We start from the raw sequence: 19,154 nt of genomic DNA on the forward strand, positions 1-19,154 counted from the left end.
GAATAACAGGGTAAACCTTTACCGATACCACGACTAACAAAATTTCTCACACAAACACAAACATCATACCATTCTGTTGATCCTGAGTGGTCTCGAAGTCAGCCAGCGAGACGGTGGAGAGGTCCTCGACATACACTGGCGGGTGGTGGCGGCTGAGCGAGTGCCGGCCGCCGAGCGAGTGGTAGCAGCTGTCCTCGTCGTCCGGAGCCTCCTCCGTGGACGAGCCCTTCAGGCACGAGTGGAAGCTGCGGGACAGGCGGCGCTCCGTGCTCATCCTCACACATTTCCTTGCACCGATCCTTTATAGCTGAACACCACACTTCACAAAGAACGCAACGAGTTTACGCACTGTCGTCAATTGTTTTAGAACTCACTCTCTTCGCGATGCGTGCTTCATGTTCACTTATTCTGTTAAGACTATCGAGTGACGATTTGATTGGTTATCTTGCGTTATCGTGAAGGACCTGTAATCGCGCAAATACCTACTCTGTAATGTTATCGCTCTCTAAATAGTGGTCTACATGTTTATAAACGGCATTGTTATGTTTATGACCGATCTGTATCACCAGCTTATTTGGAAGGTACGTAGGTACACAGTTTGTTCGCAAGTAATGGCTTGAATGTATATGGTATGTATAGTGTATACGGACAAATTGCATGTAATAATACTATTTAAGGTAATAATATTCGGCATATAATGTTTTACACCTTCCGATTTCAGGAAGTGCGTGTGTATTGGATACCACTTAGCCGTAGACAATCATTTAACTAACGTTTAATTATATGCTGATTGAATAGGAACTGTAATGAACTGGCCGCTTTATAAAAAACGCTAAATACAATTTAAAACAAATAGCTACAGGAACTTGGCTGGAGTTAAATATTTCATACAATGTGATGCGTGTAACCCGTTCTTTAAAGTTTCTTGTGGATCGTTTCTCATAAATGAATAACTGTGGGATAAATTGGTGTCCACCGAGGAGCTTGCGACATTCCGGGACGAGTACCAAAAACATGCAGAACTTGTCGACGAGCCGGGCCGGGCCGTCACGTACCGAGTCAACGAACTGACGGAGAATGGGGCTCCGCATTGTCACATATACGATACGGCTAATGAATGGCAACGAACAAAGGGCCGCATCTCTGCTGTGCCGTGCCCGCTGCGGCGGCGGCGGCGGCGGCGTACCTATTCACCAGCCCTCCGCCGGTGTCACTGTGTCAGTGACGCAACGTTCCCCGACACATCTCGTGCGAGGCTTTGTCCCGCGGGAGGCGAAGAAACATTGCTTTCGACATACATTTACAAAACGTGCTGACCTAGTTTTTACTCTGATTTCGCGTGAGGCTAATCATAAAAATTTTAACAGTCGGTTACGCCAGATACCTGGTTCGTAGTTTTTTAGAAATACTTTATAACAACAAGATACTAATTTCCAACTACCAGAGTTTTAGCCATGACCACTATGCTTAAATAGGCACAACAAATTACCGTTCATTTTACTAATCACTTTTTTTTTGTTCTTACTGCTTCTTCGTAAAAAATGTTAACTAGGTACTCGTCGATGTTTTAATTGCACATAAAGAAGAATATAAGCAATATTTCTTCAATGTTAATACATGTAAAGGTATTCGGCGACAGCGATTCGGAAACATACATAACAATGGTGTGACATAAGCCTTATCTAGGAAGAGTCTAAACCAAGAAGCACTTAGCTCTCAGCGGTTGCTGTTAATTAACTAAGGGTGACAAAAAGAGTGAAACCTGAACGATGCATTGTCTCAGTTGAAAGTTCAGTGTGGGAACAAGAAGCCACTCGGATCAATGGATTCGTGAAAGAGAAAATTGCGGAACAAACGCAATTCAACTTTACGGTGATGTTACGACTTGCATGTCGAGGCGCTCGGAACATCTTCAAATAGAAAATAGTGACCCCAAAAGTTTTATTCACTATTATCGTACTTCTGAGATTTTGTTGGGTACGTTCAAAGAATAATAAATATTACGTGCCGTTTTAAATAAATGGGCATATGTAAAAGGAATTGGCATCGTGAATAGCGGTCAGTCGGTCGTTGCCGAGTGACGGGGGTGCAAACACGGCGACGTCTGAAGCCATTGTTCCAAGGCCGGCTCAAGGTGCCAGCTCGGCTGGAACGCCACACCATAATCTCAAGACACTTTATTATTGTGCACAATGTCTCCATTCCAATAATGCTGAACAATGAGCATCGAATTCGTAGAGTCGGAACTCGGAAGGTCATCATTAATTCCCAACGTAGATGATGAAAGCTGATGTAATACAATACAATCTACTGCAAACAAACAAAATCGCAAGGACGTTCCCAAGTAACGAAAAACTTATCATATTATGGGAAATATTCATTAAATTAAGATGATTATCTTTCGAGCTTGCAAAGCAGAAAATTGACATTCTAAATATACCCACACAGATCAAAGAGTGTAAAGAAGCGAGAGGTTAATTAGGGACATTCCATATTTAGCACAGGAATACCGTGGTTAGTGTAATGGAAACTTGTAAACTCCGAGACTAACGTGGAATACATGTGCCGGCCCCCCGCACCCAGCTGTACCGTAGAACACCACATTATAGTCCTAGAGCCGTATCCCCTCCACATCACACTATCAAAGAGTCGCGTGCGCCTAATCTACATTACGATAAGACTCACGAAATGAACGGCATGAAATGCAAATGAACCATACGTATCTTAATAATATAATAAGCATACTCATTAACCTATAGTTGCTGACCTTCACCACCTTTATCGTCTTGACGATTTTGCCTTGGAAATATAATAATAATGAGCATAATATTAATTTGGTTTCCCACAGTGACATTTATTTTTTAGACTGTGATATTCACATAATTCGAAATCGATTTCTCTGCCAGCTGCAGCACAAACAAATTATTGTTTCATAACTATAAACTAGGCCTCTATTTTTTTACAGATTTTCTATGTGGAATTTTATAAACATTGCTTGGGCCGTTGCCAAGGGAGTTAAATGCTGGGCATTGTAACACATACGAGCAGTTGCAGGGTTCGTGTACTTTATAATATGCAAAGAATAGCTCGTAAATAGAGCACATCCGTCGGGTGTAACTGGATGCAGGTATAAATCATCTGGATAATAACTAGCAACAGCTCGTCGCGAAGACGGCCAGAGGAAGCTGTCGATTTGCGACGGATATGCGCATTGAAACAAGTAGAGCAACTCCACACATTAACACAATTAATGGCATTTTTACTGATACTAATGGTTATAGGTACACGATGAACAATGTAGCTCTGTCCGGATAACCTGAATGAAGAGCTGATGATACTCGTCCTATGGCGTGGTACGTATTAGTTGTGTAGTTGTGTACCTATAAATGTAGTAAAGCTGTTGCTAAAAGTAGGAATTAGAAGTCGCGGTAATGTCTCCATTTGAATCATAAACTAGTTACTATTGTGTGCGAAAATTGGTAAATTATTGATACAGATCGTATAGAACAAAAAAATCCCACAGTCAAATAAATAGTAATGACAAGAACGAATTAATCGTCAGTAGCAAATCTGAATACAAACATGCCGTTTATTCACACGAGAACACGCCACACCAGTATAGAGTCGACACCAAAATACATTTGCACGTCATAAAGAGATGAAGAAACACCAACACATTTACAATATCCGAAACAGCACTTGAGCAATCCTTCAAATCGAATTCAAAACACGGGTCGATGTGGCCGGGACGGATTTAAACCACATTTCCTTTTCAGCGAGACACCGAGGAGTGCTGAGAGCGGTACCGAGACGCGCCACGTGACTACCGCCATTCAGCAGCTCCAGCGCACTGACTCAGACGCCGCCGTGAGCCGCGCGCGCCAACTGATGACGGACCGTTTATTTACAATTCACAGTTTGAAATACGAACGTGCTCTAATAATCAACATGGCGTGGATGCCCGAATCTTCACGCTATACCGCGCACGCCCAGGAAGATACAAAAAGGTGAGATGAACGATGAAGATGGACATGCAGTCGAAGATACGATTAATTGAAATTGTAAAACAAAATGTAGGCCAGGATATAAAAATAAAAAACATAAACCACATAATTAGCAAGAGATGCCATGTTATGCCCAAGATCACAAAAGTGAAAGTGGATGTCGTAATCTTTAACCTCTCACTGCGTACGCAAATGAATCGACGAGTCGAAAACCTGTTGGAAGGTTAAGTTTTACTTTCTGGTGCGATGTTGATATTTGTTGAACAAGGTAGCAGGGGGAGGGAGGGAGGAGGGCAATCGAGGGTGGCAGCGCTGCGCCCGCGCCGACGCACTTGTGTCATTATTTTAAGCTCACTCGACGGGAACAGGCAAACAGACTTGTGGAATGTCGACTGTTTCAACTGGGAACCGAACAAACAAGCAGGGCTACAGCAACCACTTATCTTCAATAGCGACCGAAAATCTTCAATGAGTTGTTTACACAACCGACAAGTGTTAACCACAATTTGAAATTGTAAGTAATGTTTAGACATAACTCAGTAGGTAGGTCGCTCAGTGAACATGAACATAGTGGACATAGCTAACCGGTCGACCTTCAGCGTGGCTCGCCGGCTCCACAACTCGGCAGTGCTCTGCAGTAACGGTGCGCATCGCAGGATAACTCGCTATTGTTATTTCTGTTCGGACAACTAGTTTCACTAGTTTATCTACATTGCACTGACTAGTTTACTCACAAAAGCCATGGGAAAGAATGTTCATATTAACAAAGTGTGGAATGAAAGGGAAAAAAAACTAGTAGAATTGGTGCCGCACTAGCAGAAATAATACGAAATGCTTGTGCTGTTCATAAGTACAAGGAAAACTCTATTGAATGTGGATATCATGCAAAGCAGTAAATCAACATCGTGTTCCGATATGCGTAGGAGCCGGGTCCCGTAGGCGGAGCTACTCGTCCAATGACATCGAGGACAGCGGCGCCTGCGCAACCGCTGCCTCCGCCGACATACCTCAAGCCCTTCGTGACAAACTACACACGACAGCTACTAATATTTGATAGATGAAGATTTAATAAATTGTGGTGCAGATTTTATTCATCATTACGGCGAAATATAGGAGACCTATCTATGTATCTGCAGTGATTGACATAGATTAAATAAGAAGATGAAGATGTCTTCCGATAAATACTCGAATGGTTATCATGGACAGCAACAGAATATAATGATGCCAATGAACGGCCCTCACAGTAGAAATCAGATGAGAACTCACTGATTCCCATAACGAAGCAATTAGTGGAACTCAATGCTTTATATCTGGGCCATTGTCTCTGAACAAAGCAATCATCCCATCACTTACCTACCTGCCTTCTGACTCATCTCCCTGAAAGAATTCAACTATCCATAACAGCTTAGCAACGCGAAATAATAATAAGTACCATATTTAAATTATGTAGGATCTTGCAGTAGACATAATGCAATGGGAAATGGGAATAATACCGATACTGTATGAATCAATTCGGATAAATTTAGTTACACCAAAACAATTGAAAGTAGGCGAATGAAAATTACAAAACCGATCAATCTAATAGTTCAGTGGATCAATCAAGCATTAACTAGCGAAGAGAATGAAAAACTCGGACAAAAACGAACTTTCATTGAGTAGAAGTGTGCTAATAGAATGCGCGCGCGGCGCTCGCGTGCTGCGACCAATGTTCCCCGACCAGCCGTTGGAACTGTTGCGAATAGCTGCATCCATAATGCACTAAACGGCAATAAGTGAAACTGATTGTCCCACATTTATTAAGACTAGACATGAATGGTATCATATGAATATGGATATGTAACGCATGTTTTGTAAGCTAGGAAATCGTAATGTAAAAGTAGGACGGTTTTAATGTCTGCGTCCAATTAACGAAGTTGTAATAAAAGTTCAACATAAACAGTGCAGTCATCGAAAATAAGTAGAAAGGTGAGATAACGTAATATCACGGCCATTCCGACGGCATCATTACGAGTGGTTCGATCTGCCTTACCTCGGGTCACCTTACAAATGCTCGGGAAGATTAAGCACGCTAGCGGCGTCACCGTTACACACTAACACACATAGAAGGTGAACTACTGTCTGCATAATATTATTATCTGTACTAACTGAAGAATAAGATAAGAATAATTGTGTAGAGACGAGAAGTAAAATATCAATTAAGCTAGCTTAGATTTTGTTTGCAAATTTCATGATGATGATGATGAGCAAGTCTGATTCACATTTCGCAAAATTATTTTTATTGAAATTATTATACAGTGAGAAAAAGAAAATAAAACAGAGCATACAAAATACACCGCATCCGAATTTAACATTTAAATGCTACAAATATGGAACGATTGACATTTATGGCGTAACATTTTCGGCGCCATATTTAGGGTTTCCGGATCCGGCAAAATATGACATTTGAAGTGCTGCGTGCTCAAATAAGTACAAGTACTTTTAGTACTTGGTACATATCCTCTAAAGATAGTAAGTCGATTCAAATGTTTTTTTTTGGTATCATAATCCATCTTCCACCTTCTGTAAATTTCCACTTGATCTCAAGGAATTTTTACAAGAAAACAAACACACGGTACCTTTGTTAGACTGTAGCCATGAATATCCCCTAACTCTACTTAAGTCGATGACGATTAGTAGGGACGCGTCGTATGTCAGTAAACAAAACAGTGTCAGATATAAACTGTTGCTTGGACTGGAGCCAGCGACCCAACTGATGTTCACTTGTTACTGGAACGCGCTAGAACTACGCTCTTGACATTCAGATTATTGGATCGTTTGGAAAAAAGCTCTATACCAGCTTTTTATTTCCATAAACGCACCCATGAAAGATATAAATACCAAATCTAATTTATATATCCAATACCAACATAAAAAAAAACATTTCACAAAAAAGAAGTGGAGCAAAAAATTATGTGAACATTGCGATACCTAAAAAGTGAAAAGACTATTAAGATTTTTGGTGTAGATTAAATGGAACGGCTATCTTTACTTTAGAAACACAGTGGAGGCGAGAAATTAAAATCTTAAAAGCTGTATCCGTTCACGGATAATAAATTCTATGATAATGTATACTTCCTGGTTGGTTATTAACAACATTAATATAAGGGAAAGTGAAATTTCTTCTAAACTCGATGTTTTCTAAAGAATTAGTGTAATGGGAACAGACAAGTAATAAAGTGCGAATGTAGCGGCCGCTCTAGTATCACAACATTCCCGCATCATGCATATCCAAGTTCTACATGCTTGTAAATGTAAGTTAATAACTTCATTTGTTTTTATGTTAGTTTACTTTAATTATTGTAAATTCTAAACGTGTACTGCCCAACTAGATTTGTGATACTGGAACAGTGGAACACGATCTGTCGGCAGCCACAAATTCGTTTCCTATTTTCACAACCGCCTGCCCTTTCCTGAATCGGTCAATTGACCTCTCTTTCGACTTTGGGGAAATTATTATCGCTTCACATTATATTTTATATGCTAAATGCTTAAAATACATACAACTAAGAAGCAAGTTTCTTTAGTTCTTAATTAAGTTTAGGATAAAAATATTTATTTTAACTAGTTTAACCTAATAAGTAATTATTTAGTTATACCCCTACAGTAACTTTTTAAGCATGCATAACTCCTTTAAGTGTTTGCTGTAGTCCACTTTTTACGTTTGATGTAACAGATAGAACGTGTGTACTTTATAATAGGACACTTTAATCACGATAGCGCGCCAATTTCCGTCCACCATTGCAGCTACCGGAAGTGAGGGGGGAATGACCGAAACTACAAAAGCTTTGTCAACTTCAACTGTATTTATAACTGCAGTAAACGACACACATAGCTCGCTGCGGCTGTGAAAATTCACACTTTGACCTTTACAGTTACATACTGCTTTGCAGATGTGCTTTTCTAGGGCTCTAAAATGTTTGTGGAATGTTTTGTTTAAATAAATAAGTACGAGTACCTAAGTAGATTAAATAAAGCTCTTTGCATGGTGCTTATGCTCTGGTGTTAATACTATTAATTAAATCATTACAGGATGGCTAACCGAGGCATATGGTCAATGGCGCTGGAGGCGAAATGAGACGAATCCGAGAAGGCCTCTGGGGGAGACCACCGGAGCTAGTAACGTATCATGTTTCAAATTATTCTGCTCACGAAGCAACTCGAGACAATTTTTGCTATACATATTCTGAACTTTTTAAACGTATAAGCTAAAACGTCTGGAAATGATTAAATGTGATAAAATACCAATTGTATTTCTGGTATGTCGTATGTTTCATTAAAAAAAAACTAATAGTCCTGGAACCGTGTTCTCACGCGCGTTATCTCAGACTCAGGGAATTCAGTTGACGATAACCATACACTTATCTGTCGTCAGCACACGGCACCGGCCGATTTATTCTGTCTACGGATATTTTGTAGGGAGACATGGCACTGATTACCAAAACGAATATTTAAAACGCAGTGTGCTAGAATTAATATAAAAACAAAAATATTAGTTGTAGTCTAAATTTTGTGATAATGGGATTATCAGGGTAGAGTATAATTAGTAAGGTAATTACTTAATTAAAGTTGCACAGCAGCAAAATAATTATAATTAGATTTTTAAGGTCTATGGGACTATGTTGTATTTTTAAGGTGACTATGTTGTTTCTTCATGTAAATAATTACGTAATGCCTATAGACTATACGAGTAATAACGACAATACTTGACTCAAGTACGGACTCGTCGGCACTAGCCACGGCAACAAAACAGTCACCGTTGAGCTGAATAGAAACAAAACAGGGGTAAGCAGGTCCTATTGTGTGGGCTGTAGAGATTGTAGAGGCATCCAGGAAGGTTACTCTATACTGGCGAAAAACGAACGAACGAGAGCTGTCGTGCAATCGGCACGTTTAATACAACGGGGTAGAGTCGTGGCTCGCACCCGAAACTTCATTTTCGTCATATAGAGACCCTTCTGAGCCTGATGGGAACAATGGGCTCCGGGCGCAGGTAGCGGCATGCGGGCTCGGGCTGGAGCATGCTCCTCAAGACATGTGCGTCCGTGATTGCACCACCCGGCGCGGCAGATGCGCCCTCAATATGCATGGTTTTTTGTAAAGCAATTTGATATCCGTACGAGGAATTTTAATCGTCTTACGAATAAGTTTAAAAAACTTTGTGCCATGAATTTAAGCCTATAAGTAGAAAATTTTGGTGGAAGCTTTTTCAAGGTTACCGTAGTTGGACTCAATAAGTAAGAAAACAGTCGGTAAGTAAGTATTCTTTACAATTACTTCGTGCGTATCTAAACGGCCTTTGATTGGTTCATCCGACCATGAAGTGTTGGTTTGTGTCACGCTGCTAAAATTCCAAAACCCAATGAAATTGTCTAAGCATCTTAAAATGATTTGAATTCATTCAGTTAACCAATTCGTTAACAGTACAACAATGGTTTTACCAAATGCGAACACACCTGCGTACGAACATGGTAGTACTTTCAAATGCAGCACTTACAGTGCTCTGCCTCATTTAAATACAGCAATATGCTAATGCAAGTGTGCTTGTGTGTATAATGAGTCCTGTTAGTGTATGAAGTGACACAGGGGGTGGTGGCAGTGCATGGCTCCTGCTGTAGGAGCTGGCTATAATTAGGTTGATCGCGCGCCGCGGCGCACCCAGCGGTGTGTGATGTGACAACGGGAGCGACTGCCAATAGATCTATTCATAATCGAGTGCACATCACATCACGGTACATCGAACATGTAGCCTGAAGGCCACTGCTTGCTGTGAGGGTCGGGGGCGGTGATTCTTCATACCAAACCAACAATAATACCATACATATACCTATATCTTTTGCGACTTTTTACAGTAGATCCTCTCCAGGGTAAGATCTTCATTAACAACTTCTTTTTCTTAATGTGTTGGTGACAAACACTAGAGCTGGTCTAGCGTTTCTGACCGTTAAAGTAACGAACAGAGAGCCATGTATGAACAAACTGGTGTACCTACGCAATATAATCAACGCTGTGTTTGCTCATCTGAGCCACAAAACCTTATCAAAACGTCTCTTACGAATAAGCACAGTAGCACTATCACTGGTTACGCGAACCGATAAGTCCATTCAAGTATCGAATGTCACTGACACACCATCCGAGTCAGTCGGTCTGACTGCAGCACTGCACGTGAAGAATACGTTGACGGTGTGTGAGCGGAGTTCCGGCGCATTCTGGGTGCGTGGCGAGGCGCGACGCGACAAGCGGGGGACACGGTGGGACAAGGTGGGACGCGCGGACGTACGGCGCGCTCGGCGGGCTCACAGCGACTGTCTGTTGTTTACCAACGCGCCCAGCGCGCCCACCGCGCCACGAGGGGGCCAACACCACCGCGATAAACATTTATCATATCACTAGAAAAATACGAGCCTTGCCCGCTATCAGCTCTCAGGGGAGTACGTTGGAAGTAAAAGTTTGCTTGGGTGATACCTAAATAATGATATGAAGAATGCTGTCCCGTCAACATAATTTTCAGGACGTTATGTCTAAGTATATGAATGCACGCATGAAGTTAGTTTATTTACTTTTTGAATATGTATAGTGAAACATCGTGATTTGTGACAGAATTGCCCAGATTGTAATACGAATACAATCATATTAAACTAAATTATTTATTAACATATGATGAAAAAAAAAAAAAAAAAAAAATATGATGAAATGTTTAATTTGATACTAGTTGCCGCTATGCCAATGCCATAAAACATGGTAAATTCACAGCCATTTTAACATATTGGCACATCAGTTCAACAAATTGACAGCGATAACCAATTGAGGGCACACGGCTGTTCACATGATAATTTGACTCCAGTTAATTTTTTTTTAGCTCCGACACGCTTTTACCTTGGTGCGATATGTAAATACAGTGCACTCGTATCAATTGGGGACCATAAAAGTGAAATAGGTGCGATGTAGGAGCGCAATAAGTGGAGCGCCTCTATGTTACAAAACTATGAACACCCGCATGTTTCAGAACCATTTCATCCATTTGCATAATCGACTAACTTTACGATCCCGTTGATCGTTAGCATTTAAAAACATTGCAAATCTGAGAGATTGATGAAAGATAAATTACTTTGTTTAGTTATAAGTAAATGGAAGTTACAATAAATTACGTAGGTAAGTAATTAAGCTTATTAACAAACTTAATCACACCCTTAGTACAATTTGGGGACATCTAACACTGATTGAAGATAAAATATAAAGAGACAAGAGCCACAGCGGTAGCATTAATACTTGTCATTATAACATGATTTCATCTACTATATGTATTCATAAGCATAAACTGTATTCAACAAGGAAACTGTACGAAGACGTCTCTAAATAAGTTGGCATCATGAGTCACTGAGTGAGACGCTTGCTGGAGGAGTCAATGGCAATGGCGGCTGCACGTGGGAGTCCGCAGACTCATCAGATACACAATCTAACCATCCAGCTAACTTATATTTTACATATGTCTTTGACTCACAAAGACTGTTTACATTTCTGGGCACAGTGATAGCTTAAGATTTAATCAAGACTGGTAGACGTAATCGTACTCACAAAACGGCTATAGATACGGCTACATACAGTCTTGTAACATTCCTGAATTTGGTTGAAGAAAGTCACGGAAGCCGAACATCAATCCTGACGTTTTAAAAGCTCAGCCGCGATATATCCCTGATGCCGAACAGCCTGCTGGCCCAATTCGTATGCGTGAAATGGCACATCTGCATTGCTGTTAACTGCGGGAATATTTTTGGCACGGGACAGTTAGAATCAGGCCAAATTGCCAAACTGAAATTTATTTCATAGCTATTCCTTTGCTGGTTACCTTGATTTCACTGCTTGTTTATTATTATATACAAAAATCTCTCTATGTAATTAAGTTTATACAGGGTGGATTTTTTTAATATTCCTGTATGCAGGCGAGCATCGGCGGAGGATACCATCTTCAGGTTACGAAAACAAAGATTCTAGGTAGTCGTCCGCCTATACGTGACCGTCTTTTGGGTCCCTCATCTCAAAGAAAGCCGCCTAGGATTCTACCTCAACGAAATCCTAATAAAGTTAAGATCTCTATCTTTCCAAAACTCCGCCATTTTGATTTAATCAGGAAACAGGAACCGCACCCTTTGTTTTAAAATACCATCCCATAGATGTGTGTTTCCATATGGCGTATAGTGTTAACGTTCACGTGATGTTTAACAACACAGACAGATCATTAAAAAGGTTTCAGGACATAAGTTAATAAACAATGTGTATCGGTCGAATTGGGTGTAAACGGATGCGGAGGCCCGATATAACGGTCCGGGCTCACAGTGCATCCGCCGGCCAACCATGCACTGGAGGGTTATTCTGGCTTCACAAAAAACGAACGGAAAAGCTATCATGCATGTTGGCACGTTTAACACAACGAGATAACGTCGTGGTTAGCGCTGCAGAGTACCGAAACTTCGTTTCTCGTGAGCTATAGTGACCCTGGTGCAGTTTTTAGATTGTTTGTTTGTTAAAATGTCTATTGAAAAGAGTTATGAATGTCTTTATACGATAAAAAGGAAAGAAGAAAGATATGAAAATACTTAGGGTGTCTAAACTTACCTTTCAGTTTGGACGAATATACAGTATGGAAACTCATTGTGAAGGGAACTTACCTGAAACAAAATAAAACTCTCATTAATATACACATCTGAGATCTGAGTTATTTCGGTCCAGCATTGAAATCATAGGTATTTGTACAAAGATTTTTATACAATGGAAACATTAGATTAAAATCTCCTTCAGCAATAGACGCCAATGCCAATAAATGTGCAGCGCATTCCGCCTCGGAGCTCCGCTATTATTCATGACTCACCTCAATAAGAAAATCATAATGAATCATAGAGCTCCTGCAACAGACCTATCTATTACTTAAACGGTGTCCTTATATTATTATAAAATATTTCCTTACACCGTAAAATAGCACAATCTTCGGGCCATTACAGTCATAATGATAATACAACAAATAGCATATACGCTCTGAACTTTTTACGTGCGATTCCTTATTAGCCGTACATGTCAGTCAGAATGTGGCTGAGGGGTAATTGAACGCATTTCTAGGAACGCACAACCGGAGCCAGCTTCCTAGTGATTGGTTTCCGACATCGACTAGTTTTTTTGTTGGCATTCTCGCACACTCTCTCTTGGATCTAGTCTATGGAGTTTCTCTTTGGAGACACACGTTTGCGACAATGTGATGTGTGACAGGATAGGCTTAGCACGTCTGTGCGTCTACAGATGTTAGGAAATTGTACATCGAGGCTGGTCTACTACTTTTACAATTAGGTACTATTAAAACCTTTAACTTATAATAAAACAATATAATTATCGTGGCGTCTATACTATATCATAACTATAAAAAAACCTCTCACATTCGTCAATACCAGCAGTGAATGTGAATTTCCAGCAAGTATTATTAATTAACAAAAATAATCCTTGAAAATGCCGTAGACAATGGCAGCGTGACGTGACGCACAATACTTAGAAGGCGGATGTTTTTAATTTGGCTCGAATTAAAACAAAGAAGGATGCTGGCTTTGTCCGCGACGCCTGCAGTTTATTGCGCAAGCCGCAACGAAAGTTCCATTAGCAGCGAGATTGCAGATAAATCATACGCACAGCCGCTACAATGACAACGAAAGTGCTTCGTTCTCCGGCTTAGCCGTGCGATTAACTACATTTATGAAAGTTTACTCTACCACGTGGTGTGCGCTTCAGCTTAGGTTACGGACATTGCTTGTTTTGTAGTTAAATTATGTATTTAAACCAAATATGTATTTCTCAACTACGTAGCTTTTCTAAAACCGCAACCTCAATGTGGTTGTTAATAATCATAAAAAAGATGTCATCTAAAACGGTAACGAAACGCAAACATTTCTTCATATTGTATATTACATAACAATGTTCCTATATGTTTCACGCGACGCAGATATCCGAGGCAAGCTGGAAGCCAAGCAAGAGGCTGATGATGAATTTTCTCTGGTATATCAAACTCTTGACTACAGCTTCTGCCACAAACCTCACGGAGCTACGCATGCTTCACAATATCAGTCGATCAATATTCACGACAGTGTTTTGTTCCCGGCATGCTGGCAGCAGATGGTGGCACTGTGAGGACATGCAGTGTGTCGCAACACACGTATCTGCCGTCAACACTGTGTGGACGAGCGGGCCAATGGCCGCCGCCGGACTAAATGGGTCAAACCTGGTTTATATTTCATTGCATTATGCCATTTTCTTACCTAAGCTATGGGAGTGAGTAGAGTAGAGTTTATATTGAGATTAAAAATGTTCTAATTACAGCTACTTACCGCTAGGTGGCGTGTCTCCCGCGCCATACAAATTTGCGTTTCGATTTCACTTCTCGATAGGTTAAAAAACTCACACTCAGGGCCCAGGGCCCAGTATATTCCTGTGATCGTCATCAGCTAACAATCAGTCAATCATCTAGTGCTGCTGCCTCAGGAGCCCCATAGGAATTAATTCAGTCAACAGTATAGTTAAAACTATAAATATACCTAGATATACAAATGTAATGTTAACATTTAATTATTTGATATAGGGTCGTTCTATCGGTATACATATGTCGGCAAGATAATTACATATAACTATTAATATAAACTGAACACTGCAATTTAATAATAAGTAAATCATGTGAAAATAAGGAAGTTTCTACACCTACAAAAGTATTATATTTACAGTTTAATATGAATAATTATGCGTCTACCCACCTTCGATACGGATACGGTAGGAGTAACTGTTCCTGTAAGTACCATTACCAACACAAAGGTAGAGCTAGAGATGTACAGCTTATATCATATAATATATAATAATTTATTTATTTCACTAAAATCTTATTACATCAAATTCCTATAGGTAGTTTACAATCAGCAGTTTTAAATTAATAAAAGAAATTCGTTTGATACCAAAACTAGGCAAAGCCTGTAATATAGGCACCAACGCCACCAGACCAACTTGTTATCTCGAGTCGTGTTTCTGTACCTTTTGCATAATTATGAAAATACAGTATGTTCCAATTAATTAATTAAAATAGTTAAAATCTAAAATATAAAAATGAATTTATACAGATTAAAATTTAAAGTAATAGTAAAATATATATATATATATATATATATATATATATATATATATATATATATATATATATATATATATATATATATATATATTATATATTCATGCAATAACTAACACATGTATATCAAAGTACCTAAGCTTTGGAAACTCAACCAAGTTGATGGTGTGTTTATCTATTGGAGCTGTTGACTGTGTAACCTGTGGTTTGTGATACTGAACAGTCGAACTTACATTACCTGCTTCTTTAGTGGTTTGAAAGTTGGCTTTTGAAAAGGTGCGGCTTCATAGTTAAAGTAAACATAAGTACTTATGGAGACAGTTGTACCTACATCGTAATATCCAATGATTTCAAAAGGAAGGATAGGCCCTTCAGAACATTTTACTCAAACCTTCTTCATACAAGCAAAATAACTGTTATCTGTCATAATTTGTTTGAACTATGTCAGTACCTAGCAACTATCTTGACGACGTAACCTTGTACGTGCGTTAATAATTTACCATCCCGGACATTGTTTTATTATTTGCAGGCGCCATATCAATAATTTAAGACAAATCCAACTACTAAAATTAAAACTGTTTTGGGCTGTAGACCTGTAGAGCGACCCGTACAAATGGACTAAAAATCACGCTCCAAAACGTAAGTGTGTGCAACAAGAAAATGTTCTCGGAGGATAAACGTCAACAAAAACCGGCCAAGTGCGAGTCGGGCTCGCGCACAAAGGGTTCCGTAGCAGCAAATATAATAAACTTATTATGTCAATTTATACACCTGGTGAATGGAGCCTAAACTCTCTTACAGTTAAATCAACCTATCTCAAAAACTATAAGAGATACTTTGATCAAACCAAAAATCGTTGAAACAGTTAATTAGCATGCATCACCTCTATTTTTTTTAGAATTTTATACCCCGTAGTTATAAAAATAGAGGGGGGGGGGACATACTTTTTACGACTTTGAGAGCTGATATCTCAAAAACCGTTCACTTTAAGAAAAATGTTTTTTAGAAAACTTTATATCATTTTAAAAGACCTTTCCATTGATACCCCACACGGGTATGTACATCGAAAAAAAAAATTTCATCCCTCAGTTACATGTATGGGGGGCCCCACCCCCAATTCTTTTTTTTACTATTTAGTGTCATATTTTTGTAGCGGTTCATACAACACATATTCCCATCAAATTTCATCACTGTAGTACTTATAGTTTCCGAGTAAATCGGCTGTGACAGACGGACAGACGGACAGACGGACAGACGGACATGACGAAACTATAAGGGTTCCGTTTTTGCCATTTTGGCTACGGAACCCTAAAAATGACGTCCGCACAAGGTTACAGCGCGCGGCCATTGTAGACTTTGGTAGTAAAATAATTATCACTTTATAATGTGTTTATTACTTAATTTATTGGTAATTAGCGATTATACGATATTCGATGTTTCTTTTTGACCTTCGTATAATGGTTTTTGCAGCCTTTCACAACACAACTACATATTTATCACAAGATTCACAAGACCATCTCTCGGCCACAGACAACTGTCGACTGAGGAGCGTTGGCCCTAAAATTACGATTTTAGGGCCAACGCGCGGGTGCCATTTTTTTGAGTGGGAGGCCCTGTCCTTACGCTAGTAATATATATGTCAATGGTAATATCTAATAAAGTAACTAAGAAAATAATATCTAACTGATGTGATCATAAAATCAAGATGTTACGGTAGTATGTGTCGTTGCTTTGTTACCAAAGTGTAGAAGGATAATGTAATTGTGCAGGGGGCAACATAATGCGCAGTAGTAATTGTAATTATAAGATTTGCGCAAACTCGCGGAAACTGTGCCGTGGGAGCCATATTGTCTGCGTGGAGCCGGCGCCTGAAGGTTACTCTATCTATACTGATGAAAAACTAAGGTGGAATTTCACCAAACGCAAAACGTATTTAGTAGACTGTCAAAAATCTGTCAGTTAGTACAAAATGCATTTAAAATTTGATTTAAATACAATTTTAAATACGTTTAGCGTTTGGTAAAAGTGAACCTCGGAGCACTGCTGCGATTCTGTCTCGTTGTATTTAACGTGTCGATAATACGACGCCGGCGGCTCCAGTTCGTACGTATTTTGTCAGTATAGAGTAACCCTCCTGTACCGTGACTACGGACACACTCGTTACACGCAAGCGTTTTGTCTAAAAGAAACGTTTAGCTATTAGCACTTTAGTCAGTCAATAATATAGCATTTATAACATAATAGCTGTTCCCGCGGGCTTCGCTTCGCCTTAAAAAGTTTTCCCGTGGAAATTCTGGGATAAAAAGTAGCCCATGTTCTTTCCCATGGTCTAGACTCTAGACCATTGGTAAGTACTCAACCTTTTTTATATAAGGGCCACAAACACGTTTAAGTCATGGAGTCGCGGGCCGCAAGCAATTTTTTTATTTTTATTATTATAAAGCCGTGTAAACTATCGAATAATAATATAAAAAACACATGCATATACTACTCTTTGTAAAAAGTATCGGGATTATATCCATAAAACAAAAAAATGTTTGTTATTCGTCAAAATTTATTTGATCACCTTCAAAGTTCAGAAACGATACACATAACGCCAACGAATTATCCAATCATCACCACTTTTTTTTAAACGCTGTTTTCATAGTTGTGTTTAGTACTCGCGGCGATTTTTTATTTTTGTCTTCTATCTATTGAAAACAGTGCCTCGACGTGGTAATTTCAGTTTAGGAAAAAAAAGAAGCTAGAGCTGTGAGCTGCAGCCATATCTGGTTAATATAGTGGATGCTCGATAGTATTTGTTGAGTGTTTGCTCAAAAATTCATTCACAATGATGATCCTTGTGCGAAAGGCGCAAAATCGTGGTGTAAAATATTTTCTCGAACTTTTTTACACACATATTCGTCGAATTTACTGTATTAAATTCTACATAACCCGCAAATAATATTATTTTCCTACCGTTTGACTTTCTGGCAAGAATTCCGAGTGCACAACAGATAGCAACAGATAGTCAAAGAAAACAGTCAACATGACTTTAACTAACAATCGCGAGTACTTAACAAAACTCTGGAAACAGCGTTTAAAAAATGTTCTGATGGCGTCATCATCAGCCAATAATCATCCACTGCTGGACATAGGCCTCTCCCAAGGAGCGCCACAACACTCGGTCCTCGGCCTTCCTCATCCAACCACTACCCGCCACCCGCCTAAGGTCGTCAGTCCAGCGGGCAAGAGGGCGTCTCACGCTGCGTTTGCCTGTTCGTGGTCTCAACTCGAGAACTCGTCTACCCCAACGGTTATCGGTTCTTCGGCAGATATGACCAGCCCACTGCCACTTCAGCTTGCATATTTTGACAGCTATGTCGGTAACCTTAGTCCTCTGACGGATAACCTCATTTCGGATACGATCCATCAGAGAAACCCCAAGCATAGCTCTCTCCATAGCACGCTGAGCGACTTTAAATCGGTGGACCAGTCCTACCGTCAGTGTCCACGTCTCTGCACCATACGTGATTTACCATACCATATGTGATGGCGTACAGTACAACTATAAAGTAATGAAAACGGAAGAGGATTATAACTTATTGTTTAAGACCGTATTTAATCGATCCATTATATTATTTATTAAAGGAAAAATCCGTTAAAAAGCCATAATCAATCGGTATTTTATTTTTAAAATGTATGTAAATGTAAATAAATAACTGAAAATAATAGAAAGTCTTAGCGAAATCGCTCTCTTTATGGTCAGGACTTTTTAGATGCACTGTACCTATGTGTATCGTTTCTGAAGGAGCATACTTTGAAGGTGATAAAATAAATTTGGATGAATAACAATATTTTTTTGTTTTATGGTTATATACCCGATACTTTTTACGCAGAATGTATATTCTCTATTATCTTTCATGGCACGCGGGCCACTGATAAAGGCCCGGCGGGCCACATGCGGCCCGCGGGCCGCAGTTTGAGTA

General features: G+C 39.6%; 1 protein-coding gene across 7 annotated transcripts in view; it reads right to left on the bottom strand.

Annotated features, from left to right (window-relative positions):
- The window catches only part of LOC105398562 (ras GTPase-activating protein raskol), a 93,616-nt gene that overhangs the window by 34,384 nt on the left and 40,078 nt on the right, over positions 1-19,154 (bottom strand). Inside the window, exons 1-2 of one of the 7 annotated variants that reach the window (XM_048625896.1) lie at positions 10,096-10,328; positions 70-464 (exon numbers count right to left, since the gene is read on the bottom strand). The exons of 4 other annotated variants lie outside the window; for them this stretch is intronic. In XM_048625896.1, coding sequence (XP_048481853.1) covers positions 70-274 — 205 coding nt within the window. In that variant the 5' untranslated portion in view covers positions 275-464; positions 10,096-10,328. Of the gene's footprint in view, positions 1-69; positions 465-3,582; positions 3,857-10,095; positions 10,329-19,154 lie in introns of those variants that run through there. 2 more of the 7 variants (XM_048625895.1, XM_048625894.1) reach the window with 2 other exon arrangements.

The sequence above is a fragment of the Plutella xylostella genome, chromosome 15 (assembly GCF_932276165.1).
Source record: "Plutella xylostella chromosome 15, ilPluXylo3.1, whole genome shotgun sequence".
NCBI lineage: Eukaryota > Metazoa > Arthropoda > Insecta > Lepidoptera > Plutellidae > Plutella > Plutella xylostella.